At 42.7% G+C, this 25648-nt stretch overlaps 1 protein-coding gene across 2 annotated transcripts; it reads left to right on the forward strand.

The window, feature by feature from the left end:
* Positions 1-25648, forward strand: MXD1 (MAX dimerization protein 1). Of its 2 annotated transcripts, none has more exons than XM_045446353.1 (6): positions 1-337; positions 1082-1181; positions 6314-6343; positions 21028-21142; positions 22754-22913; positions 23147-25648. In XM_045446353.1, exons 1-6 carry the CDS (start codon positions 265-267, stop codon positions 23332-23334), a joined length of 666 nt encoding a protein of 221 aa, XP_045302309.1. In that variant the 5' UTR covers positions 1-264; the 3' UTR covers positions 23335-25648. The 2 variants fall into 2 exon arrangements, with proteins under 2 accessions (XP_045302309.1, XP_045302310.1); XM_045446354.1 differs by having other exon boundaries at positions 18-337; positions 23150-25648.

Below are 25648 nucleotides of genomic sequence, written 5' to 3' on the forward strand. Positions count from 1 at the left end.
AAGGGGCTGGGGGCGGGGGGATGGTGAGTCGGAGATAAACACTCCGCGGCGGTGGCGGCTGCTGCTCTTCTTCGGGTTCTGTCACGGTGTTGGCGGTGCCCAGCTCACCGGCCGGCCCCCCTCCCCCTTCCGGCGAGCGCGGTCGCCAAAGAGGCTTTCTCAACCCTGCTCTGCGGGGTCCACAGCAGGGTGCGGGTGTCCGGCGGCGGCGGCGAGCCCGTGGGCAGTGGGGGTTGGTCCCGCGGCTCCGGCCCCCGGTGCAGAATGGCGGCGGCGGTTCGGATGAACATCCAGATGCTGCTAGAGGCGGCCGACTACCTGGAGCGGCGGGAGAGAGGTGCACGGGGATGGGAGGGGTCCGTCCCGAGCCGGGGCCGGGGGCTTTGAGGGGCCCCGCCGCGGGTAGGGGCTCCCAGCCGCTCTGGGGGTGGTTGGAAGCGCGGAGAGCGCGACCGCGAGCGCTCCCAACCCCTCCAGCTCTCCCCACGCGCGGTCCGAAGGGAGGCCACTGCTGCCCCAAAGGCGATGAATGGAGGTGGAAAAGGGGCCGCTGCCCCCCGGGGTCCCAAGCTCCGTCCCCACCCCGAAGCGAATGGGGTGCCCGGGGTCCCCTCGGCCAGGCCCTTGGTTTACCTCACCGGGGCTCGTCCCGACCGGCCCCCGAGTGGGCCTGGCGTCCCGTCCCCCAGCCGGAGGAGCAGCGCCTGCCTTACGCGCCCCCTTCCCCGCCCTCTGGGCTCCGGGTGTTTGCCCTGCACCTTCGCCTGAGGCTGGTCCCACTTAGAGCACACCAACCTGCTGGACTTTGCCAGTGGGAAACCCAGGCACCACGAGCTTAGCGACTTGCAGTGTCTTTCTCAACAATGAGCAGCTGGAATGCTCCTTACACCTGCTCCGAACTGAGGGTATTCACACAATTTTAAAAAACAGTCATTGTTCTAAGAATTCCACCTTGCTTCGTTTATTTCTTTCCACGATATTCTTGTATTGAAAAATAAAATTTAAAAAGGAAATGCTGTGGAGGGGAGAGAGTATTGAATGTTCTAGGCTCATTCATTAACTGGATCCTTCGGTTTTCTAGAAGCTGAACATGGTTATGCCTCCATGTTACCATACAATAACAAGGACAGAGATGCCTTAAAACGGAGGAACAAATCCAAGAAGAATAACAGCAGTAGCAGGTAATTTGGTAAATATTTCTTTTTCTCTTTTAGATTATACTGCAGATGACACAAACTGCAGAATGGAAGTTGCCTGTTGTGATTATAACTCTGTAAATACATTAAGTAGCAATCATGATTCAGTAAGGCACACATGGTCTTAAGCCATTGGAGGAAGCAGCCCTTCTGTTTGGGTTGAGCGGACTGAAAAGAGTAATGGAAATGTTTTACATTTCTTTATGAACTTTTAAAATTAATTTTGCTTTTCTTCCCTTTTGGAACAAAAATTTTTGGAAACTTCCAGTGGGATTAGTTAACGGTAACCATATTTTGCCTTCAGAAGTTGCAGATTCAGGGCAAGTTTTCTGTAATTGAAAATGCTGGATATTATCCATTTCTTTTACTTTTCATAGTGAAGATTTTATAAACATGTTAAAGTATCTGATTTATCATAGGTGGTAGGATTTCATATTCAACATGTAAATTAAATGCAGTTATTTGTCTGATAATCTGTCAACATCTATTTATAATGGCAAAGAGGAATGGTTGACGTTGAAGCCTGCCTTTTTGGTGATGGAAGAACGAATAATATTAAAATATTAATATGCCACAGTCCTTTTAGGTTAGCCTTATAGTTCTTAAAAATCTGTGAATCTCTCTGGGGAGTATGTGGTTAATGTCCAGTGAAGTCACATTAAAGCCCTGAATATAGTTTTTCTTATTAATGATACTGCCCCCTTTTTTCCTCTCTTTCCCCTTAAAATATGTTAGCTAGGAAATCTTCTAGATCTGTTTAATTACACTTTTCATTCCAGTAAATTAAGTCATTCACATCTTCATCACTGATTTAGAATCCTTATTCCTCTCCCGTTGTCATGAATAACTCTCTGCAAGTAACTGTATTTGATTAGCCTCTGTGGCATAATACAGACCACTTAAACCTAAAACTTGTTCTTGCTGTTGCTTCTGTCCTTGATTCACCCCATTGTTGGTAAAAACACAGGATGCGAGCAGCACACATGTGCTGAGCTCTTGAATAGGAAGGCACGTGAAGGATGAACCTGGTAATTAACTACCCCTGTGGTTTTTCCTTTCCCTCCCATCTTTCACATTACCTGAAGGTGGTGCCCAGTAGATCTGCGTGTGGGTCCTAAGGGCTTTTAAGAAGAATGTTAATACTGATTTGTGCAGCGGTATAAAACAATTCAGCTGTCTTGCATTTTGTTACATTACTTTTAAACTTTTGGAAGAACTTTGAAGGCTTTTGGTTTATTTTTCGTCAAAAATGTAGCCCATTTGTTGCTTTTATGCTTATCCACCGGTAATTTGGGAGGAATTGTCCACACTAATAGTCAAGGTTTAATCCTTAGCACTTCCTTTTTCCCTAAGTTTCACAGGAAAGTTGGAGGAGGTTCAGTGGTGGGGAGAGGAATATGATGTTGTTGAAAGAGAAGGAGGCCGGTCCCAAAAGGTGATTAAGAAAGAAAAATAATGATATTAAGAATTGCAAGCCAAGAAACAGATTCGTTCTCTTTAATATCCAGCGTTATTATTGAAGAAATAGCTGTAACTTCTGTTTTGGAAAAGCTCTTTTCTTTTAATGAGCTTGGTTTGCTTTCCATGGTTATCACATGTTTCCCATATTCTTGACTAATCATGAATTAGTGTAATACCCTCAGTGGTGCAGGGATCTCTGAGAAACCATGATTAAACCTGGAGATGGCACCAAGCAGATGTGAAGCAAGAGCAGGTTGTTTTAAATGTGATCACTTCCTTCATGCCCTGTTTAGAATGACCCTTACTGACCAGTGAGACATCTCCCCAGAGAATGCAGTTTGACCCCTTGATTTGAATTCGACTTCTATTCAAGGCCATGTATGGTCAGGATTTTGAACTGAGGTGAGGGCTATGGAGAGATTACTTCTGGTTTACATAACCACTGGATAACAGTGTATTCTTGTTAATTCAGGTTGAAATGCTGTGCTCGTTGCTTGTAGAGTCAGGGGGCTACTTTTTTCTAGGACAATTAAAAAAAAAAAAAAGATTTAGCCACATATCCAGCTTCTTGGGAACTGAAAATGCAGATCTTAATCCAGTTTCTCTAGTTGCTTGTTTAAAAAACAAAACCAAATGGGGCGCCTGGGTGGCTCAGTTGGTTAAGTGTCCGACTTCAGCTCAGGTCATGATCTCACGGTTTGTGAGTTCAAGCCTCGCATCGGGCTCTGTGCCGACAGCTCAGAGCCTGAAGCCTGCTTTGGATTCTGTGTCTTCCTCCCTCTCCCTCCCTCCCTCCCTCTCTCTCTCTCTCTCTCTCTCTCTCTCTCTCTCTCTCAAAAATAAAGATTAAAAAAAACTTTAATAAAATAAACCAAATGAAATTTTGAAATTTTGAATATTGATTGTTTCAGAATCATCCAGAGAACTACTGGAATATAGGGAGGTGGAATCTTTTTCTTTTTTTTTTTTTTCTTTCCTACTGATTTTTGAAATGAGTTACTAATTATTTAGAATTGAAATCCAGAGTTTGTAAAGGTATATTTTGTTAAATTGGTCAAGCAGGCTTTGGCATTCATGTGAAAGAGGAAGTTCACACCTGCCACCTAGCTCTTTTACGCAACCATGGCCATATAGCTGAGCTGATGTGGAGTCTTTTTGAACCCAAGGACTTTTTCCTATTCTCATACACTCTGTAGTCTGGCTTAGTTATCTTTTTGTTAGAATATATTTTTAATGGTGACATTTGACCCCTACCAGTGATTTCAGAGTTATCAAACATCTTCAATAATCCCATGAAAAATAATCTTGACACAAGGTATCTATGTGTTCTTATAATGCTTTAATTAAAAATGTTTACCCATTAACAGAGTTGGCAAGCAATCTCTGGACTGAGGATTTTTGAAAGGCTTACTTTTATTAAAGACACTCCGTTCCAGTCACCCAAATGCACTTCAGTATTGCTGTAGGCATTAAATAGAAGTCCCCTTGTAAAAACCATGATGTGTTCAATACTCTTAAGTAATCGAATAAGATCTGTAGTTTCAAAAACTGTTCAAAGTTTGGAAGGAGTTGTACTTCCTATGGAATTTGTTAAAAAGTTTCTCTTGGGGATTCAGAATTTTTCTTATTTGTAAATATCTTCAAAGAATCCAGAAATTTTTGGTAAGAGTGCCCTGTGTGCTATTTTCTGTAATCAGAGATTCTATTTTCAAATATTCACCCTTCTCTGCCACTGTCCTGGGATGGTCCTTGTCTATAGTTAAACAGGGAAATCCTGACCAGCTGCTGTTATATACTTTAAAAAATCTGTCAGACTTTGAACTTGCTATTCCCTGTTAAAACTAAAATGCCACGTGCTTTAAAGCCAAAGGTTTGCGGTGCAGGCCTGACTCTTGTTAACTATGATATCCTGCTGGCCGTTGCAGGAAGTAAACCTTCAGAAAAATGTAACTGAAGAAGGCAGAGGGAAAACCAGGTGAATCAGTGTAAATCTTTTTTTTTTTTTTTTTTTTTTTTTTTAATTTTTTTTCAACGTTTATTTATTTTTGGGACAGAGAGAGACAGAGCATGAACAGGGGAGGGGCAGAGAGAGAGGGAGACACAGAATCGGAAACAGGCTCCAGGCTCTGAGCCATCAGCCCAGAGCCCGACGCGGGGCTCGAACTCACGGACCGCGAGATCGTGACCTGGCTGAAGTCGGACGCTTAACCGACTGCGCCACCCAGGCGCCCCAAGTGTAAATCTTTTAAGGCAACTAATTGTGAGGTCCTTTATCTAGAAAACAAATATTCTAAAACTTAAAATGTTGTCGTTATTTTCTTGGTTTTCTTCGTGAATAAAAATTGGTGTCCCAGATCCTTGTGGAAGAGAAGTTTTAGTGCTAGATTGAAAATTTCTCTTCCCAAGGCTGCAAACCCACATGTACACCCTGCTCCCCTTCTCTGGTGTGAATGAACTTGGCAGTGGTTGCCCACCTGATACAAATGAGTGGCTGAGTATTCGTGGAGGTCCTGTTTCTCCGTGATTACTGTGAGAAGTTCTCTGTAGGCCCAGTAAGGTTCTGATTGTGGCCACATAGAATTCATGTCCTGAGCCAGGGTGTTATCTCCTGAACTGGTTAGATTCCAGAGAGTTTCCATTAAGAAAGGTCAAGATTCAGCTCCTTTATAATGCTGGGAGGTTCCTCAAGCTTATGCTTAGTTAGGGAGGAGTTGTGTAAGGATAACACTGAAGTGGCCATGTTGACTGGCTTCTCGGGATTTCTGTGTAAACCTGTCCATAAATTCTTAGACCAGACCTTATATTCAAGGTCAGCTATAAACCCATTAATAATGGTATTTCACATTCACCACAGCTTTCGTCCAAAGCTCTCTAATCACTTTTACAGTTGCTACCTCATTGATCCATGCATGTTCAGTAGATAATTGACAGTAATTTTTACTCCCATTTTACAGAAGGGTTAACCAAGGACAAGATAGTAAAGAATGTTATTTCTTCTACAGTACTGGTCAGTGACAAAACTGGACTTCAGATTTCACCCTAACTGTTGCTTTAACCAGTCTATGCCATCTTTATGTTGAGCTGAGTTTTAGAAGCCCCTTCCTGAAATCATTTGGTAGCTAGTCATCAGTAGCATTTGTCGGGTTGTACGTGATCAAATAATTACGTCAGGGAGTAGAAAGTTTGAGGGAAGAGGTATTATTTTTATCCACTTAAAATTGTGTCCTCTTGTCACACAACTTAGCATAAAGTTTTGGCGTATATACCCCACCTAGAAAAAACTGCAGGACTAGGAGGGGGCTCCACCTCCACTGTTGTAACTGCAGCCTGAAAGCTTCGGTGTTCTATAACCCGAATTCGTATTCCATTGGGCAACTGCTTTCCTCTTTGTACGTAGAGACCCCTGTTATTTCCACCAGGGATTGCACACCTCTTAAGTTTGTCACTTCTCCTTGAACTCTATTTTAGATATTTACATTTATCTGACCCCTCAGAGGGACTAATTTCTTTAGCAGAGCCCACCGAGTTTTTCTCCCTTTGTCAGTTTTCTCTACTACCAACTTTGGAGAGAAAGAAATTAAAGAATTGTTCTGGTGTTGAAGTAGTCCTTTAAGACAGGAAGAATCTTACTCTTTTCTTCTTGTTCCCTCTTTCAGATCAACTCACAATGAAATGGAGAAGAATAGGTGAGTTGGGGATTTTGCGGGTGGGATAGGGGCCATTTTGATGTATACTCTGTTCGTTGAGACTTGGTTGCTTTTCTTGTCTTTTCCCACAAATAGCACCTGATACGAGAGTTTACTCAGGCCGTCTAAGCAGCACTGCCCATAAATCACTTAGGTAGATGAAGGGCTTGCAGGTTCCAATAGACCACACCCCACCCCTCACTCCTGCAACCTGCTTCTCCTGAGGAGTGCCTTTCCTGGTGACTGTTTCACAGGCCAGAGCATTTTAGGTCATGAGCAGTGTTTCACAAATAGTGTTTTTAAAAAAATTACATGCTACTGAATATAATTGGTAGTTCTGTCTTTAATCATGTACACACCCAGATATATATAAATACACATACATATGTATGTGTGTATTTACAGTTGTGAATAAAGATTCCAAAATTCAGGCAAATCTATGCATAGCACAAAATGGTGATTCACTAGAGGAGGCCTGCCACCCTCACTGGGATCCATCTGGCTGAGCCTGAGTTGATCTCTCTCACCTGGATTGCCTCTTTGCTATTTGTTTAAATCTTTATTTTCTAAATCAGCTTTGCCCCACCTTCAATAATGTAGCCTACTGGTTCTTGACTCTGGTCGTACATTAGAGTCGTTTGCAAAGTTTTTATTTTAATGTTTTTCTAAAAATATTTTTGGGGCGCCTGGGTGGCTCAGTTGGTTAAGCATCTGCCTTTGTTTCGGACGGATCATGATCTCGCAACTTGTGAGTTCAAGCCCCACAGCATGCTCTTTGCTGTCCATGCAGAGCCCGCTTCAGATTCATTCTCATTCTCTCTTTCTCTCGAACAAATAAATAAATAAATAAATAAATAAATAAATAAATAACTTAGGGACGCCTGGGTGGCTCAGTCATTTAAATGTCCGACGTCAGCTCAGATCATGATCACACAGTCCATGGGTTCAAGCCCCACATCAGGCTCTGTGCTAACAGCTCAGAGCCTGGAGCCTGCTTTGGATTCTGTGTCTCCCTCTTTCTCTGCCCCTCCCCTGGCACGCTCTGTCTCTGTCAATAATATTTAAAAATTTTTTGTAATGAAAAAATAACTTAAAAATATTTTATGTTAAATACATTATATATGCATTTATATATTTGGAGAGAAAAATTTTATTTCTGCTGATTTTATAAAATAACTTAGAGAAATTTTCAGACACATGAGAATGAATAATGTAATCAAGTCCTATGTGTCCATCACTCAACTTGAACAATTACCAACATTTTGTAAATCTTATATAATCAAAACCACCCCTCTCCATGGAGTATTTTAAAGCAAATCTTTTATCTCTAATAAAGACTTTAAAAAAAAAAAAGTAACCACTTGCTTTTACCATGCTGGGGGTGGAGGAATTAATGGTAATTCTTTGTAGAGCTTTTAAAAGAAAGAGAGAAACCAATGCCCAGACCTCACCCCTAGCAATTCTGATTTAATTGGTTTGTGTTGAGACTCTGCTCTAGTATTTTTAAAAGCTCCCCAGGTGATTCTCATATGCTGCCAGGGCTGAGAACCATTGAGCAAGCCTCATTCTGGTCTCTGAGCGCCCATCAATTTGAAATACAGGCTACCCGTTCAGACTGAGTGGCTTTCTCAATGCTCTGCATGAACAAGATGATGATGTGTAATAATGGCTCTGTAAATACATATGGTTATTTCATGCAAACCTTCTATGAAGAGGGGGGTCTGACTCTGAAAGTCAGGATCTGAATGACCTGTTTCGTCAGTGAAAGGACAGACCAGACTTACTAGGAAAGAGAATCTTGGAACAGAGTGAACATTTAGCATTCTTCCACTGAGGAATTTTGTGTGTGCACATGCGCGGGGTTGAGGAGTTGAGGGGTTGCATGTGCCTCGCCGCACATTTGCCTCTCCCCAGCCCTCTTCTTCCCTTTTAATTTCTCTGTGATTACGACTGACTGTTGTAAGTCAGAGCTTCCTTTATGCTTTAGGGATTTACATATCCTGAATTGGGAACTCAAAAGTATCTTTTAAGGTGGAAAAGTAGTCAAATGTGGCTTCTCTTTCTCTTTAGATTTTCTCTCAACTTTATGCCTTTGGGTGAACTGGGGACACTGGGACTCTTTGTGCTGAGAAGTCTTCCAGTTCTCCCCCATTCCCGACCTCTTAGGCATTTATTTTTTTATATTTCCATTAGGCACTTATTTTTATTATTACTAAGATTTTAACCCTTCAGATCAGGGCTCTTACACTTACTACAACTCCATGCCTTTTACCTCTGCAAGAATGTCACACGATGTCAGTCATAAAGGTCATTTGGACCTTTTATTTTAGCAGTTCAGGGATATTTCTTTTTTGCCTACAGTGTCTCAAGAAGTTGTGCTCCATACTAGGTACTAAATGAGGTCACGCTGGGGTATTAAATCAGCATGGTCCCCATCCTAGAGAAATGTAGTTTGTCTAACGAGAAAGACACAGAGACTGTTTCAGTGAGTATACTATGTGCTAAGATGGAGGTATGCACAAGAGGCTCTGGAGGCAAAGAATCTAGAAAACTGGAGTGGAAGTCACCGCTGGGCAAGCTGCTTTTAATTCAGACTGCTTCTGTATGACCAATCAACTTTTGCTTGTTGAAGGGTTAGATATCTGGTTTCCACATTGTCCTTTCTGTTCTGGAATTTGGTCTTTTAAAGTCTTGACAATTCCTTCTCTAGTCGAGAGCACATGAACAGAAAAGAAGGAAGTAAAGACTCAAATTTCTTTAACCAAGCATTGGTTGCTGCAGTCCAAGTGAAGAACAAAGTTATGAGGCTCTTCTCCCCTTATTAGTGTAGATGCTTAAGAATCTTCCGGTTTTGAAGTCAGTTGAATAGTTGCTCTTGTCGTCTCCCTGGTTTTAGTGGTTGATTCCTGTAAAAGAATCCTACCTAGCTTCATGCGTATACACTTTAGCCATTCTTTACCTTAAAACATCACATAAAAAAATTGACCTGTCTCTCAAAACCTTAGGAAAAGAACTTCTAACGATGGGAATTATTTTTCTCTTTGATATTGCAGAGTTGATTATACTTGGGTTAGATTTTTAAACAGAAACCTTTTCTGTGACACTTCAGACATTCTGAATAATTATATTTGGTGCTCCTTTGGACTCTACTATGAGAATATTAGACTCAGCACCACCATATTGATAACCTTTGCATTGGTGAGAAGATAAAAGCCTTCTAGAATGGTGGAGGTGGTGGTATTTTCCGTTCACTAGATTAGAAGATGTTAGAAGAAGCTGTGTACTAGGTGCTGGGAACACAGAACCGGGTGAAGACGAAACCCCTGGGGCGGAGGGTTCAGTAATATCACTATAGATATGAGTGCCTGTCCCTTAGCCTGTGTTTCTCTTAACCGTAACGAATTTTGTGGCTCTAGCCTCCTAAGGAAACACCCTTAAGTGAGTGTGTAGTGTTTTTCTTTGTAAAACTAATCTTCTAGAAAATTTTGAGAAATATAGAAAGTCTTTCTAAAAACAATTTATATCCTCCATAATTCTATCAGCCAGAGGAAACCAGTGAACTTTGAAGTGTATCTCAACAGTTGTTTTGGAAGATATAAAAATCACCTGTAATAGATCTTGGGACAGTTGACGACTGCTGACACTCCTGCTAAGTTCCATATCCATCTAGACTTTTGTGTATACTTTTTTTCATCAACATGGGATCATATAGTAAATATTTTGTATCTTCTTTTCAAGCTACATTATGAATATTTTCCAGTGTCCTTAAGTCTCCTTTTCTAACATTACTTTTAGCAAAGGCCAGTATTTACCTCAGACGGATGTGCCATAACTGGTATAACCAATCCCCTGTTTATGTTCTTCCCAGTATTTTGCTAATATGAAAAGCACTTCCTTAAACCACCTTGTAGATAAATCTCTGTCCAATATCATAATTATTTCCTTAGGGTAAATTTACAGTTGTGAAATTAACAGTAATATACATTGTTCTAATTTTTAGTGTTGACAGCTGGATTGTCCACCAGGCAAGTTATAGGCTGTATTTTCTGTATACTTTCACAAGGTGATACTCTAAGACCTTTATGAATTTGGTAAATAAAAAACAAAAACAGACAACTTGTTTTAGTTTGCATTTCTTACATTATTAGCATAGTCAAATAATTTTCATGTGTGTGTGTGTATCACCTGTTAAATAACATTTGCCCAATTTTCTACTCTGACATTTCTTTTTCCTTCTTATGAAGAGATTATATAATATAAACGATATATATGAAAGAGATTGCCCCTTTGCATATCACATAATTTTCTAATTTATCATTTCCCTTAACAGAATATTTTCTCACTGTTTTCTCTCACTGTTTGAAGTTGCTGCCTCTATTGTATATTAAATTCTTGTTTACTGCTGAGTCTGTTTCTAGACGACTACTTCTGTTCCACTGGCCATCTGCTCTTCCTGTGCCAGTGTCCATTGTTTTAGTCACTGAGGTTTTGCCATGCACTTCAAGATCTGGTAAAGCAAATCCCTACTCTTCCCTCCTCCTTTTTTAATTTTACCATGATCTTAGCTATTTTCACTAGTTTTTTTTTGTTTGTTTTTTTTGTTTTTTTTTCCCTGATGAATTTTATAGTCCATCCATCTCCCCATCCCTCAAATTCTTTGGGGATTTTCAAAATAAATAAAAAATTTAATAATTTCAATATAAATTAACTTTAAAAGTTCACGTCCACATATTAGCTCTTTCCATCCAGGATGTGATGTGTGTCTTCATTTAGATCCATTTTCTGTCTCTAATGTTTTATGGTGTTTCCCCATAGATCTTGCATATTTCTTTTTTTTTTCTTTAATTTTTTTAATGTTTATTTTTGAGGAAGAGAGACAGCATGAGCAGGGGAGGGGCAGAGAGAGTGAGGGAGACACAGAATCTGAAGCAGGCTCAGGCTCTGAGCTTATCCGCACAGAGCTCAACATGGGGCTCGAACCCACAAACTGTGAGATCATGACCTGAGCCCAAGTCGGACACTTAACCGACTGAGCCACCCAGGCGTCCCTTGCATATTTCTTGTAAAAGGTATTACTGCATTTATGTTTTTTAACTTTTATTTATTTATTTTGAGAGAGCGAGCCTGTGTGTGAGTGGGGGAGGGGCAGAGAGGGAGAGGGGAGAGAATCCCAAGCAGGCTCCACACTCTCAGCAAAGAACCCAATATGGGGCTCGATCTCACGAACCACGAGATCATCATCTGAGCCAAAATCCAGAGTCAAATGCTTTAACAGACTGAGCCACCCTGAAGCCCCTACACATTTTTAGATCACTACTGGATTCCCAATGTAATTGCTAATTAATTCTTGTTGGAATATAGGAAATCTTTGAATCTTTTGTTGTTATTATATGGCTTTGTTGATGATAATTGTATTTCCTTCTCTTAGCTGGGAATTCCTCTAGTCTGAATGCCTTTCAGTAGCATTTCAGCAAATGGAAACTGAGGGAATGTATATAAGCTGCAGCCAGTGGGTCAGGAGTCAGGTGCTAGAATGGACTCCCCCCTTCCCCCACCCAAAGAAGGCTCTGGTATCTTCTTTAATAATAGACACTCATTTTTCTGGAATGGTACGTATGCAGGCCTTGCTGGAATTAGGCAGCTGGTCTAGAGAGATTACCTCTGCTAGAGTCTTCTGAGCCCATGACAAAAGATTTTTGTGTGTGCTCTGTGGGGAGGACTCAGCAGCCTGATCTAAGCTATTATTTTCATTTGGTCTAACAGTATTTCAGTGGCATCTGGTCTGGCATGAGAAACCATTGCAATCAGGTCTCTTCTGGCAGGATATTGTAATTGATTGCAGATCCCTATAGTTATTTCTTTTGGGTTTTGGCTTTGCAAATGGCCAAGCTCCTTATATCAGAAGAGGGTAGGGGCGTAGCTTTTGCATCGGGTCCAAAGTTGTGGTAGGCATTGCACCATTCTTACTGCTTCTGAACTTTCTTGACCACGTTCAGATTGCACTCTAGGGTGTTGTAACAAATCCACATTGCTTTGTTGCCACATGGGGCTAAGGGCATGGCCCGGTTATTACAAAGAAGGGATGTAGTTATCAGTGTACAAATCTGGTCTGTGTTGATGGTGTGGAGGAGCCCCCAGATTTGTACCACTAGAATCTTTCTTTCTTGGACTATACCTCTTGAATAGATGGCATCTGCCCTTGGAAGAACGTGGGAGAAGAGACATATGCTGATTATTCAGTGCCTACTGGAGTACTGGGAGTATTCACTGACCTTTTTGTCATAGTCATTAATAGTCAAAGGGTGAGAGAGCTATAGCAAGTACTGACTATAAGTAGTATCCAAGTACTTGGATGTTTTTAAAATTGGGCTCCAGAAAGGAAATATTAATGAATATACTTATGTATTTCATACTTTTAGTAGAGAAATGATTTTATAGCTTTAAAATGTAACCGCCATGCTCCCATATAGCTATAGCACATATAACTACCTTTGTGTTTTTAACAAGGATTACTTTCACAATTATGAGAAAACTTCAAAACCTTCTAAGGTTCCAGTTAAGTTGGTAATAATGATGCTTTGGGCAATTATTTATAAAGGGATCAGTTTAGAGAAAGAAGGCGAATACTTTTTTACCTTAAAGCATGACCTGTGGTCTTCACGTGGACTTTTTGTTTAACCTGGCGAGGTTCTTTCTCAACCCCAAACCTGGAGAAAGTTAGTATCTCTTGTGACATAGAATCACTTTTAGGGTCTAATTTTTGACCCCTTAAGATTATTTATTTCTTCTTACTCTATACTAAGCCTGTTTTTCTCACTATATAGCTTATATGTACCAACTCTGAAATTTTTATTCAACCCCCAATTATCCTGTAGGATTTATGAAGCTATTTAATTGGCTGGATCTGTACCTACACAAAGATAGGAAATAAGATGGTGAAATTTCAGCGTTAAATAGGCTATTGTTTATCGTTTGGTGTATTTTTTCTTCTTCTTCGGTTAAGAATCTGAAGCCCGGGGGCGCTTGGGTGGCTCAGTCACAGTTAAGCATCCAACTCTTGATTTCAGCGCAGGTCATGATCTCACAGTTCATGAGTTCGAGCCCCACGTCGGGCTCCATGCTGATGGTGCAGAGCCTGCTTAAGATTCTGTCTCCTTTGCTCTCTGCCCCTCTCCTGCTTGCATGCCTGCATGCTCTCTCTCACAATAAATGAACCTTAAAAAAAAAAAAAATCCAGTCCAGTTTTGATGAAAAGTAGTCCTCAGTGAGGTCCAGTGTATTGTGTTTAAGTGGGGTTTTTCTCAAAGAGAAGGGGCATGAATTGCCTAAGATACCAGTTTCTACTCTTGGATCAGCACCTGCAGATGCATTGTTATTTCTAGGCTCCAGTGGATTAACAGGAGATAAAGTCTTGGTCTTTTCCATTATTTGATAACGAAAGAATAGTCAGATACATAGGAGGGCTGCAGTGTATGAATGAGTGAAGAAATGAAGGTGATCAATTTGGAAAGGGGAAGACAGGTGATGATAGTCTATGAAAGCTTGACAACCTTTGCGAAGAAGTTAAGTCAAACAAGATATGGGTGAGGGCAAAGAATAGGTTTGGGAGAGGGCCAAGAGGACCCTGTTCTAGAACTTTCAGTGGGAGCTGCTATTTGTCATGGTCTGAAGGTAGCTCAGATCAATAATTCTGCAATAATATGTTTACATGTTTGATCCCCAACTAAATTTTAAGAAGCTTCAAAGGCCAGGACTTGGTCTAACTCGCCATCATATCCCAGCACCAAGTAGCAGTGCATAGTAATCCTTTGGAAACGCTGTTGGAGTAAATGAATGAGAGAGCCAGGTGCGTGTCTCTAGATTTCCACCTATGAACTTATTTACTTATCTACCCTTTTCACTGGCTGCCTAGCCGTACACTCTGCTCTGACCTAAGTCATCTTTGTTTTCTGCCCTTTACTGTGAAAGGAGAGTGTTCAGTTATACCTTCAGTTAAAAAAAAGTAATCTCTGATAACCGTGTCTCCCTCACAACACAGACATGTGCCTGATTGGATACCATTCCCAATCGTGATCACATTCAAGTCAGGAAGGACTTTTGGGATAACAGCAAATTTAGGAGCACTGTCTGCAGATAGCACAGTCCACCTATAGTCTTAGTCTTGTCTCATTTATTCCCCAGTTTACAAATCTGCTGGCCTGAGAGGGAGAGAGACCCGGATAGAATTGAGGAAGCTGAAGTCTGGAGGCAGAAATAAAAAGAGCCGCATTCAGAGCTAAGGGCACGCCACCTAGCCCAGATGCCCTCTGTCTGTGCCAAAGCTCCAGTAGGAGGTAGTGCCTCTTCGTTAATGACTTCCTTTCACTTGGATATTTAGTTTCCCGTAAGTCATGGCCGAACAGAGTTAAGGAAAACTGACAACAGAAATTGTGGTATCCAAATATATTTTATTTATTTAAAAAAATTTTTTTAACGTTTATTCATTTTTTGATAGAGGCAGAGCGTGAGTGGGGGAGGGGCAGAGGGAGAGGGAGACACGGAATCTGAAGCAGGCTCCAGCCTCTGAACTGACAGCACAGAGCCCGATGCGGGGCTCCAACTCACGGACTGTGAGATTATGACCTGAGCTGAAGTCGGACGTTTAACCGACTGAGCCACCCAGGCTCCCCGACCAAATATATTTTATATTTAAATCTTTAATATATTTGGAATGGATTTTGATGTTAATCTCCCCACTCTATTTTCTGAATAATCCATTATTTTCCCAAGGACTTGCAGTGTTCTCTCTGTTATAGGTTCAATTCATACCTATTCTTAGGTTTATTTCTGGGAATTTTTTACTCTGTGCACTTGATTTGTATATCTATTCCTGTTTTAGTGTATACTGTTTTTTTTTTTTAAATTATTGAAGCTTTATAATACGGTTTAAGATCTGGTACAGCACATTCCTCCTCATTCTTCTTCTTTTTCAAAAAGTTGGTAATCCCTCACACATTTATTCTTCTAGATAAAGTTTAATTTCCCAGCATTAAGAACACTGTTGGGATTTTTTTTTTCTTGGAATTATGTTAAATTTGTGGACAAACTGGGTAACATTGACATTTTTACTTTTAGGTTTCCTATCTAGAAATGTGCTACTTTTTTCCATTTAGATTGTCTTAGATCTCTCAGCAAAGTTTCATGGTTTCCTTCCTAGACCTCCTTCCGAAGCTGTTTTAAGTTTATTCCTAAATATGCTATCCTTTCTTCTTGCTATTGTATGGGAGACATTTTAGGTTCTTTGAATGTAGATAGCACATTCAGAGATGTGCTTGCATTCCAAGGTCAGTATTTGCCCCTGTATTTTCCTTTGGCTGTTGCGGTGCTGCTGTAGCTGGGAGAGGAGTGGGTACGCTTCAGACACTTGCCTCCCAACCTTTGGGTCCCTTCTATCCAGGCCTCTACATGATGTGTGGCCATGAAAGAGTCTTTCCTTTCACATGAATTAGCTTTATAAGATCCTTGCTTATTTTTATTTTTATTCCAGCATAGTTAACATACAGTGTTATATTAGTTTCAGGTGTGTAATATAGTGATTCAACAATTCTTTACTCCGTGCTCATCATAAGTGCCCTCTTTAACCCCCTTCACCTGTTTCACCCATCCCCCAATCCACCTCTCCTCTGGTAACCACAGCTTTGTTTCTAGAGTTCAGAGCCTGGTTCTTGGTTTGTCTCTTCTTCTTCTTCTTTTTGTTTTCCTTCACGCGTTTGTTTTGTTTCAAATTCCACATGTGAATGAGGTCATATGGTATTTGTCTTTCTCTGACTTATTTCACTTAGCATAATACCCTCTAGCCCCATCTGTGTCATCGAAAATGACAAGATTTCATTCTTTTCTATGGCTGAATAATACTGTGTGTGTGTGTGTGTGTGTGTGTGTGTGTGTGTGTGTGTGTGTGTATACACACACACACACACACACACACACACACACCACGTTTTCTTTATCCATTCATCTGTTGATGGCCACTTGGGCTGCTTCTATCATTTGGCTATTGTAAATAATGCTGCTGTAAACATAGGGATGTGTCCATCCCTTTGAATTAGTGTTTATTTTGGGGGTAAATATCCAGTAGTGCGACTACTGGACCATAGGGCCGTTCTATTTTTAACTTTTTGAGGAAGCTCCATACTGTTTTCCACAGTGGCTGCACCAGATTGCATTCCACCAACAGTGTAATAGGGTTTCTTTTTCTCCACACCCTTGTCAACACTTGTTTCTGTTTATTTTAGCTATTCTGACAGGTGTGAGGTGACCTCTCCTTGTGGTTTTGATTTGCATTTCCCTGATGATGAGTGATGTTGAGCATCTTTTCATATGTCTGTCAGCCATCTGTATGTCTTCTTTGGAGAAATGTCCATGTCTTCTGCCCACTTTTAACTGGAGTATTTATTTTTGGCGTGTTGTATCAGTTCTTTATATGTTTTGGATACTAAGCCTTTATCAGATATGGTATTTGCAAATATCTTCCATTTTCTGTAGGTTGCCTTTAAGATTTGTTGATGGTTTCCTTCTCTGTCCTTGCTGATTTTTTAAATGTAAAAAATAGTACCTTTAGCATAAGCAAGCTCTGTATTTCCATAGAAAATAGGTTAACATTTTCCATTAAATTCCTTTAATGACAAAAGATAGCTTTTCTTTAAGGAAGAATTGGATTTTACCAGATAGCCTCTATCTACCTAGTGAGACACTTTGAGTTAACTATTGATTTTAAAAGGAATTATAGTGCTATAAGTATCTGTTTGTTCCTGGTAATTATCAGTCTACAGAGGAAGCTAGGATTGAAAGAATAACTGCTACCAGCTAGAGAGCACTCCTGTCAGACCCTGGCCAGGGGCTTCCATACCTTGTCTCCATTAATACACTGGCCCTCTCAGGTGTGGCCATCCTCTATCTGCTGCTGAGGAAAGTTGTTATCTGCTGAAGGTCACACAGGGAGTGAGTGAAAAAGCTGGGATCCTAAACCCTTACTCTTACATATGACACTAACACTCGGTTGTGTAGTGACTGACCTATTCAGAATACTAAAATAACTAAAAACAAAAAGGGAAATTGAGATCCTTTTCAAAACCTTACTGAAGAAAAGCTATAATTTATCTAACTTAGTTATCCCTAGTTATAGGGCACACTTGATTCTGAGCTTTAGTGATTATAGCTCAGATCAAAGATTGGCCTCTTTATGCTACCATAGACCAAAGGTATATCAGTCCATTCAGAGTAATTAAAGCGATATTTCTGAAGAGTCAGCACATGAAGTTTGTCAAAGTTCGTGACCTAGGTACAAAGCAGTTGGATCAACGTAAACAGAAGAGGCAGCTGGGAGCAGGAGGGAGCCAGGACCTGGCACAGCCCTCTTGTGCTGGGGTGGGAGGCTGGTAGGCAGCTCTTGGCAACAGGAGGAGGGCTGGCTGAAGAAGACGGGATGAGAGAAGGTCTAAGTAGGGATCAGACAGGAGTATCGAGTGGCCTCCTGTTAAGTCCATGTGGCAGAACCTCTCTACTGGTTCCCCAAAGGGGAGTTAGACCAGGTCCAGAGTAGGACATAAGCCCCTCCTGGAGGACCAGAGTCCCGGGCAGGGGAACAGTCAGGATTGGGGAGGAGAGCTGAGACGGGTGTTTGTGTTACTTGCTTTGGATCTCGTGCTTCATGGGTACTGTCAGACTTGGCTGAGGGATTCCAGATCCCAGGGTGCGCGCGTGTGTCTCAGGGTCAAGGAGCCGCAGAGGGGCTATTTGCTTGCTTATCTGGTTCAGGAATTGACTTTCACGACTATATGATAGAATTGAGACCGCCCCCGTAGACCTCACCCCTTCCCTGCATTGGCCTAGGTTCCAGCCTGTGGATGTCTGCAGGCAGGTGGCAGGTGGGCAGGGCAGCCATCGGGCTGGAGCAGCGAGGCGGCGCCGGAGGAGGCCAAGGCAGGCACTGCCAAAGACAGAAGTTGGCTCTGGATCGGGACAAAAATCCAGAAAAGGCTCTGGTCTTATTTTCATAGAACCAGGCCAGAGAACACTGAATGAACATGTATTACCCTTAGCTTGAATTATCAGATGGCTTATTTCTAGTTTCACAACTGGAAGTGTTCTTTGGAAAACCCGCATTTGGGTAGTGAAAATTACACTTCCTGGGCCAGACTCCTTGTGTAACTAGAAATGACGATGCATGGAAAGATGACTTTATTATTTTATTTTTATCAGTAGACAAACTTCCTAAAAAATTTACATACTCATATTTGTAGATAAACCCACATCATAAAATGACTAATAGGACCCTGTTCTGAATCATGAAGTCTTTGCAGATAACAAGCAAGCTGAAAAATGTCTAAATCTAATTTTAATTTTTAAACTTTTTTCCTAACTCGACAATTAGTCTATAAACTTTGGGAGAAATAAGTTGGGTAATTGTGTAAGTGACTAGTTCTACTTTCTCGTGGTGTTTCTAATATGATCTGTTTTCATGGCTCTTTTTGAAGAAGATATCATTCAAGGTGAACACGGACATTTTGCACACAGGTTCTGCTTTTTTCCCCTCATGTAGTAGAGGGAGGAGCAAACCTCTCTTGTGAGTCTTTGCTTGTGGCCATTCCACATGGACAGGTTTTTAGGGCAAGTGGAAGTCTTCTAAAATAGTCAGGCATTTTTGTCCCATTAAATCTTCTAGCTCAGGAGTGAAGGCTGTACTCCAGTTTGTTCAGGCTGAGCGGGCCCTTGGAGCGTCTAGGACAGCTCCTTCGAGAGCTAGACAAGGAAGGAGGCTTGGAAGCAGATGAGGCTGGGGGCAGAAAAAGATGTCTGATGCATCACTCGTTAGATCTACCTGGGGGGAACATCCTGAAGTCTTGATGAGAAGGGTGAGAATGGCCTTCCTTGGTCATTATCATGCGTATTGAGCTCTTAGAGCTTTCTGAAGCAGTTTTCTTCTTTTAGTCTGCATTCCCAACTTTCACTAATAGGTTCAAAAATGTTAAGGCGGGGGAGGGCAAATTAAGCTTTAAGATGGTCTCCCAGTTCCACTGGAGGGTAGCCTCGCAGGCTCCCAAGAGCCCTGGTCCAAGTGGTCGTGTATGGGCAGTGGGCATGTATTTAAAACCCCAGGAGCCTAAGCACTGTTGGTGGTGCAGGTGTAGAGACAGACCCTGTCCTCGAGGAGCTTACAGCCTAGTTGAATAGGTGACATGAGCCATTCAGCAAACATTTATTAAGCAGGTGGGAGGGAGAGGCCCTGTGGTAACTCAGCAATGATTAAGTGGAAGTCCAACTTTCTAAGGAGTTTCTAATGAATGGTTAAGTACCAAATACCAAACAATTCAGGCAGAACAGTGAACTTCCTGATGAGTAGTATAAACAAGTGCTCAGAAAGCAGAGGAATCAACTGTGGGTTGGAATGGCCCGTGAAGGCCTTAAGGACCCAGTAGGCTGAAGCAAAAGCTCTGAATTTTGGCCGTTTCTCCCATTCTTGGGATCTGCTAGGTTCTAAAAGCGCAAAGAAGGGTTTCAATGAAGTGTTAATTTCTAAAACTGGAGGGACTCTTGTGCTCCTGGCCAGCTTGCAGTAAAGGTTCTCTCTGGTGGCTTACTGCGGTTCCTGCTTCATGTGGCCTTGCTTTCTCCCCTCTGTCCCGCTGCACCATTTCGCCCACTCCAAGACCTGTGTGTGGTTGTCTCTAGCCGTTCTGTGTGCCTGTTAGTGTAGCAATGCCAGTGATGTGCATTTTCCTTATCTAAAAAAAAAAAAAAAAAAAAAGTAACTTTTTGAATAGCAGTTTACATAGTTGAAAAACCAGAAAATATATTCAGGAAAAATCCACTCCCTTGTCCCTGCCTATTCCCTGACTTCTCTCTCCCTGCCACTAAGTTTCTTATTGATCACTCCAGACTCTATGTTCACATAAGAGAACAAAAATATATTTTTCTTCCATTTTACCAATATACAGATGGCATATTGGATGCATGGTTTGATATCGTTCTTTTCCCAATATATCTGAGAGTTCTTTCCTCATAGTAAATAGAAAACCTTCTGCTGCTTGTCATGTATGTTCTTTGCATAAAGCAAGCTGCTTTTCATAGCTACATCATGACACATACGTGTGTCATTCACATGTATAAATACTCCATATAGCAGTGCTAGAGTTCTAGTGATCCTGAGTGGGAAAAGAGGAAATATGGGTTGAAAGGATTCTCACCTTGGCGTGTTCTGTCAGGTCACATCATAACCCAGAAAACTGGAACTAACCTGGTAAATGTGCCTCATAAGAGTAGACAGGAGTCCCTGCCCTAACACTTGTACTATAGAGACACTTTACAAAACCCGAGTTTTTGCTGCTTTGTGGCTTTCACCAGAGTTATCCAATTTCCAAACATGTTTGGCTAGAGATTTTTGGTGGCATTTGCTGTTACTGGGTCTGGGCAACCTCATACTCTTTAAAAAAAAATTTTTTTTTGTTTATTTTGCAAGAGAGAGAGGAGGGGGAGAGGGAGGCAGGCAGAGCAGGAAAGGGGGACACACAATCTGAAGCCGGTTCCAGGCTCTGAGCTGTTAGCACAGAGCCTGATGCGGGGCTTGAACTCACAAGCCACGCGATCATGACCTGAGCCAAAGTTGGACGCTCAATCTTAGTGCTACTGTGACCTTGTTTTCCTAGGCGGGCCCATCTTCGCTTGTGCCTGGAGAAGTTGAAGGGGCTAGTGCCGCTTGGACCTGAATCGAACCGACACACTACGTTGAGTTTATTGACAAAAGCCAAATTGCACATAAAGGTAGGTATATCCTTGGGATTCCTTTCAGCTTAACCTTCAGTGAAGGTTTGCCTGTTGATGCAGGATAGCAAACGTGTATCTCTAGGACAGTCCTTTCCCCTGAACTCCTCCACCTTGCCTCTTAGATGATTCCCAGGCATCCCAAACCCAACATGTCCAAGACCCCAACTGTTTCTCACTCCTATGTAGCAGAAATTAAATGGCCCATCCAGTTGTCCATTTGATTAAGCCAGGGTCACCCTTGCTAGCTCTTGCTGTGTAGCCACGGTGTCTAAGTCACCTCTAAGACCTAAACGTTTCATGGGCTCATTTACTTCCGTTTCACCCTGCCATCATCTACTGTGGTAAACTCCAGAGAAGCTTCCCTTTATTCCTCTGGCCACTGCTGAGCTAAGCTCCATGTTTCCCAAGAAGAATCCTTCGAAAGATCAAATCAACATGTCCCCCTTTTTCAGATTCTTCAGTGGCTCAGGACATACTCTGCAGCAGGCACACCCCAGGCTGTCCGACCTGGTCCTTACCTGCCTGTACAGCGTCTTGTGCCATAGGCCTTTTCAGCCCTTTGCACTTGTGCTGTCCTACACAGGGCCTTTGTATGTGCTGTTCCCTCTGCTTGCTAGGCTTTCCCCTCCCTTCTTCACCCAGTTCACTTCTTGTCATCCTTCAGACCTTAACATAGGTATCACTAGCTCAGGAAAACCTCTCCTGCCCTGCTTACAGGCTTCCTGCCCCAGATGGACCTATCGTTGGAGAGCGTACTCTCTCAGCGCTGGTCACAGCTGACATCTGACCATGATTTGTATGACCCTTTGGTGGTGGTCTCTGTTGTTAGAGGGAGGGGACCAGGTCTTTATGCTCACCTGCCAGAGGGTCTGAAACAGAGTCCTTGCTTGGTAGTAGCTTGAATAGCAAAGGGGAGGGGAGGGGTATTCAAACTCCTGAGAGCCACAGCCAAACTCACTGTTTAGCATGTTTTTGTAATCCTTTAGTCACTATTGGACAAATGTCACTTTAGTTGTGGTTAGAGTCCTGTATACATGACAATTGTGGGGGGCGGTGGGGGAAGAACCTCTATTCAGAGCAAAATAACTACAGTTAAATAGACTTGTAAAAACAAGTGGTCTACAGAAACGTGTTTAAGCTCTTATGTTGGACCGTTTGGAATCAGGACTTCAAAAGGGACCGTTTGGTAGCAGGAAACAAACAGAAGTTAATTGGGATTTGGCACGACTCAAAGTGTTTCTCTAATCGGAATGTGTAGCTGAATACCCGTACTTGTAAATGGCAGCGCCTCACGGCTGCCGCTGCACGCAGCGCCCCAGCTCAGAGAGGCGGTCAGGGCATCCCCCCAGCCAAGGGGAGGGCTGCCGGCCGTGCCCATCCCCAGGGCCCCGACAGTGCAGGTACCCGCGGCTGAGTCAATACGGAAGAGGTTAGACGAAGGCAGGAGTCACTGGCCAGTTTCCTGTCCTGTGAGAAGCTAGATAAGTGACCCCAAATGGCTTTGGGGAAAGGCTGACACACAGCTCAGTGCGAGAGGGGAAGATGCAGAGTCATTGCCAATTTTGAAATCTGCCCATGAGCTCCAACAGCTACCCCTTTGGCTTGCAGAAACTTGAAGATTGTGACAGAAAAGCCATTCACCAAATAGACCAGCTTCAGCGAGAACAGCGACACCTGAAGCGGCAGCTGGAGAAGCTGGGCATCGAGAGGATACGGATGGACAGCATCGGCTCCACTGTCTCCTCTGAGCGCTCAGACTCCGACAGGGGTGAGCCCCCCACCCTGCGTGTCCCCCGACCCGGCCCAGGCAGCGCAGGGGAGGAACTCGGAGCCCACGGGTGACTTAGACTCGTTGAGTAACGTGACATCCGGTAACAAGTCCCTCTTTCCTTTTTGCACTTAGGCACCAGGTCCAGAGAAGGGCCTGGCGGGGCTGGCTCGGATTTCCGGCCTGAGCTTTCAGAAGCATGGCTTCACCAGTGTCTCTTGTCCTCCCCACAGAAGAAATCGACGTGGACGTTGAAAGCACAGACTATCTCACGGGGGACCTGGACTGGAGCAGCAGCAGCGTGAGCGATTCCGACGAGCGGGGAAGCATGCAGAGCCTCGGCAGTGACGAGGGCTACTCCAGCTCCAGCATGAAGAGGATAAAGCTCCAGGACAATCACAAGACGTGTCTGGGCCTCTAAGAGAGCGTGGTCTCCTCGGCTGCCTCCCGATGGTTCTCTCGGCGGACGGGCTTAGGTAGTGTATTGGACCCGCCCACAGCCCCCCTGCACGTAAGCTTCCGTGTACCACCTCTACCAAACTCAGCTTTGTAAACGTTCTCGCGGAAGTGCTTAGGATTGTGGGTTTCTGATTGCATCCACTAGCTTCTCTCTCTGTCCCTAAAAATTCATCCGAGAGACTGTACATTCCAATCAATTTGAAGCACCCAAGAATTCTTAGACCGAATAAGCAACTTTCACATCTCAGCAGTTTCCCCCCTCTTCCTTACCATCCCCGTGTAGTCTAGCAAACCTTTCTTAGAGTTTTCTGGCTATGTTACTCACCTAGCAGAAATGTCCGAATGTGTCTTGTGCTTAGGAACCTGAAGGAAACAAACTTTTAAAGTCGAGATCCTGATCTCAGAACTCCAAAGCAAGCTTTGAAAGCGGCGTTTAAGAGCACTTAACTGTGGACCTCACCCCCCGTGAGGAGTCAGGAATACCTCCAGAAAACACCCCCTCACACACACCCTGCGCTGCTTCCCCGACCCGCGACCCGCGTGTGGATGGGAGCAGTACTTCTCACTTTAGAATGGACATCTTGATGGCAGGTCTCTGGGGCTGCACAGCTTTATCAGAGCTCCAGCGGCGCTCGTTCCCACCCACCAGACGGTACAATCTCTGCGATGTGCTCTGGGCCGCGCCGTCCACTGCTGTCCCAAGACCCGTTTTCCCCCCCAAGTTTGTTATGCTACTTGTCTCTGGAACATTTTTTTTTCCTACCTCAGAGATAAATGAGATCTCCATTTCCCACTTAACACAAAGCGATTATGCCTTTTTTTCACCCCCAAATAAGTGACACTTGGTCCAATTCTAATCTATTTTCCTATCTAACTTTCAGCAATAACTGAGCTTTGGCACTAGCTGAGCTAGTGTCCATCATCAGTGAAAGGAAAAGTCCACATTTCTACTCTGTTGCAGGTGAACAGGAGGGGAGGGTACAGTGTTATTAGAATTCCTCTCCTTATTTTTGGATACGCCCAGAATCTTCTTAATGGAGGCTTTTGGGTTGCTAGTTTAAAAGGCTGATCTTTCTTTTTGGTTATGATTTCCCCCTTAAGTGGTCTCCCACTTTGTAGCATTTTTATTTAAGCTAAAACAGAGCACATGTATATGTACATAAGACACATTAAATCTATAAATACTATTTATTCATTTTATATAAACTAATGTAATGGAAAACAAATTCTTATGACTTTGTGCTTTTATAGATGTTCTAGAAACTTTGTATGTAGGTATCTACAAAATTGGTTCGTTCCCCTTAATATTTTTGCATTCATATTTTTGACGTCGAGGTTTTCCACCTCTGACGAGTCTTTTTCATTGAATTTGAACCATTTGTAAACCCTGTGACGCTGAAACAGAGTGTGTGTCACAAAGTGACGAGAACATTCCTAAAATCCACAGACGCACTGCAACCTAAGGGCTCCAAGGCTGCACCAGCCGGCGGAGGGGTGGGGGGGCGGGCAGCCGCCCAGCGCTCCCCGCCGCCTTCGGTCTCTGGCCCCCTCCCAGCCTCACCATGCCTCCAGCGCCTCCGCCTTCCACACAACTCAGAGTTCAAACGTGCTCCACAAGGAAGCTCATTCTGCACGTGAAGAGCGGGCCAAACAAAGATTACTTTTGTTTTTTCATTTTAATGATTCTCTATTAAAAAAATTTTAATCGGAAGTAGTCGATTCCTAAATGCTTCCAAATTCATCTGTCATTCTTCTGTTTTTTTTTTTTTCCTTCATTTCAGCTTTGGGTGGGGGGAGGGGCAGGTGACACAAAGGATTTTTTTTAATTGGAATCTTTTCCAATGACCAGCTGAAGATTTGCACTGAAATACAACTTGTATGCCTTTTGCATTTTTAAAGCCTGCTTCCTGAATTTAAGCAGAGTGATAGTGTTGAAAGAGCCAGCTCAGCCTGTAACATGTTTGAAAAGATGTATCTGCACTTTGAGGTCCCTTTCGAATGCCATTCACAAGACCTCTCAAGCATTTTAATTGCTACATTCAAGCGCCTCACAAGTCCAAGATGCCAGATGCCTTAAGGCATCGAAAACTCAAGACTTTGGGCAAAGCTTGTGGGCTTGCATCGGGGGAGGGAGGGGAACAGAATTTGTGTATTTGAGTTCAAAATAAGGCATCTGAGAGATGCCATTATTTTCTGTGTTTAAGTTAAACTGCATTTTTGTCTTTTGGTTGAAATGTACTGTCCCAATATAAAACAGTCATTATTTGACCTTTGCA

Source organism: Leopardus geoffroyi, chromosome A3, assembly GCF_018350155.1.
Source record: "Leopardus geoffroyi isolate Oge1 chromosome A3, O.geoffroyi_Oge1_pat1.0, whole genome shotgun sequence".
Lineage (NCBI taxonomy): Eukaryota > Metazoa > Chordata > Mammalia > Carnivora > Felidae > Leopardus > Leopardus geoffroyi.

Bases quoted from the DNA above. Each gene is read 5' to 3' on its own strand.
- MXD1 (XM_045446353.1), top strand. From the start codon at position 265: ATGGCGGCGGCGGTTCGGATGAACATCCAGATGCTGCTAGAGGCGGCC. The intron at 338-1,081 runs GTGCACGGGGAT...TCGGTTTTCTAG, and splicing joins CCTGGAGCGGCGGGAGAGAG to AAGCTGAACATGGTTATGCC. The intron at 21,143-22,753 runs GTAGGTATATCC...TTTGGCTTGCAG, and splicing joins AAGCCAAATTGCACATAAAG to AAACTTGAAGATTGTGACAG.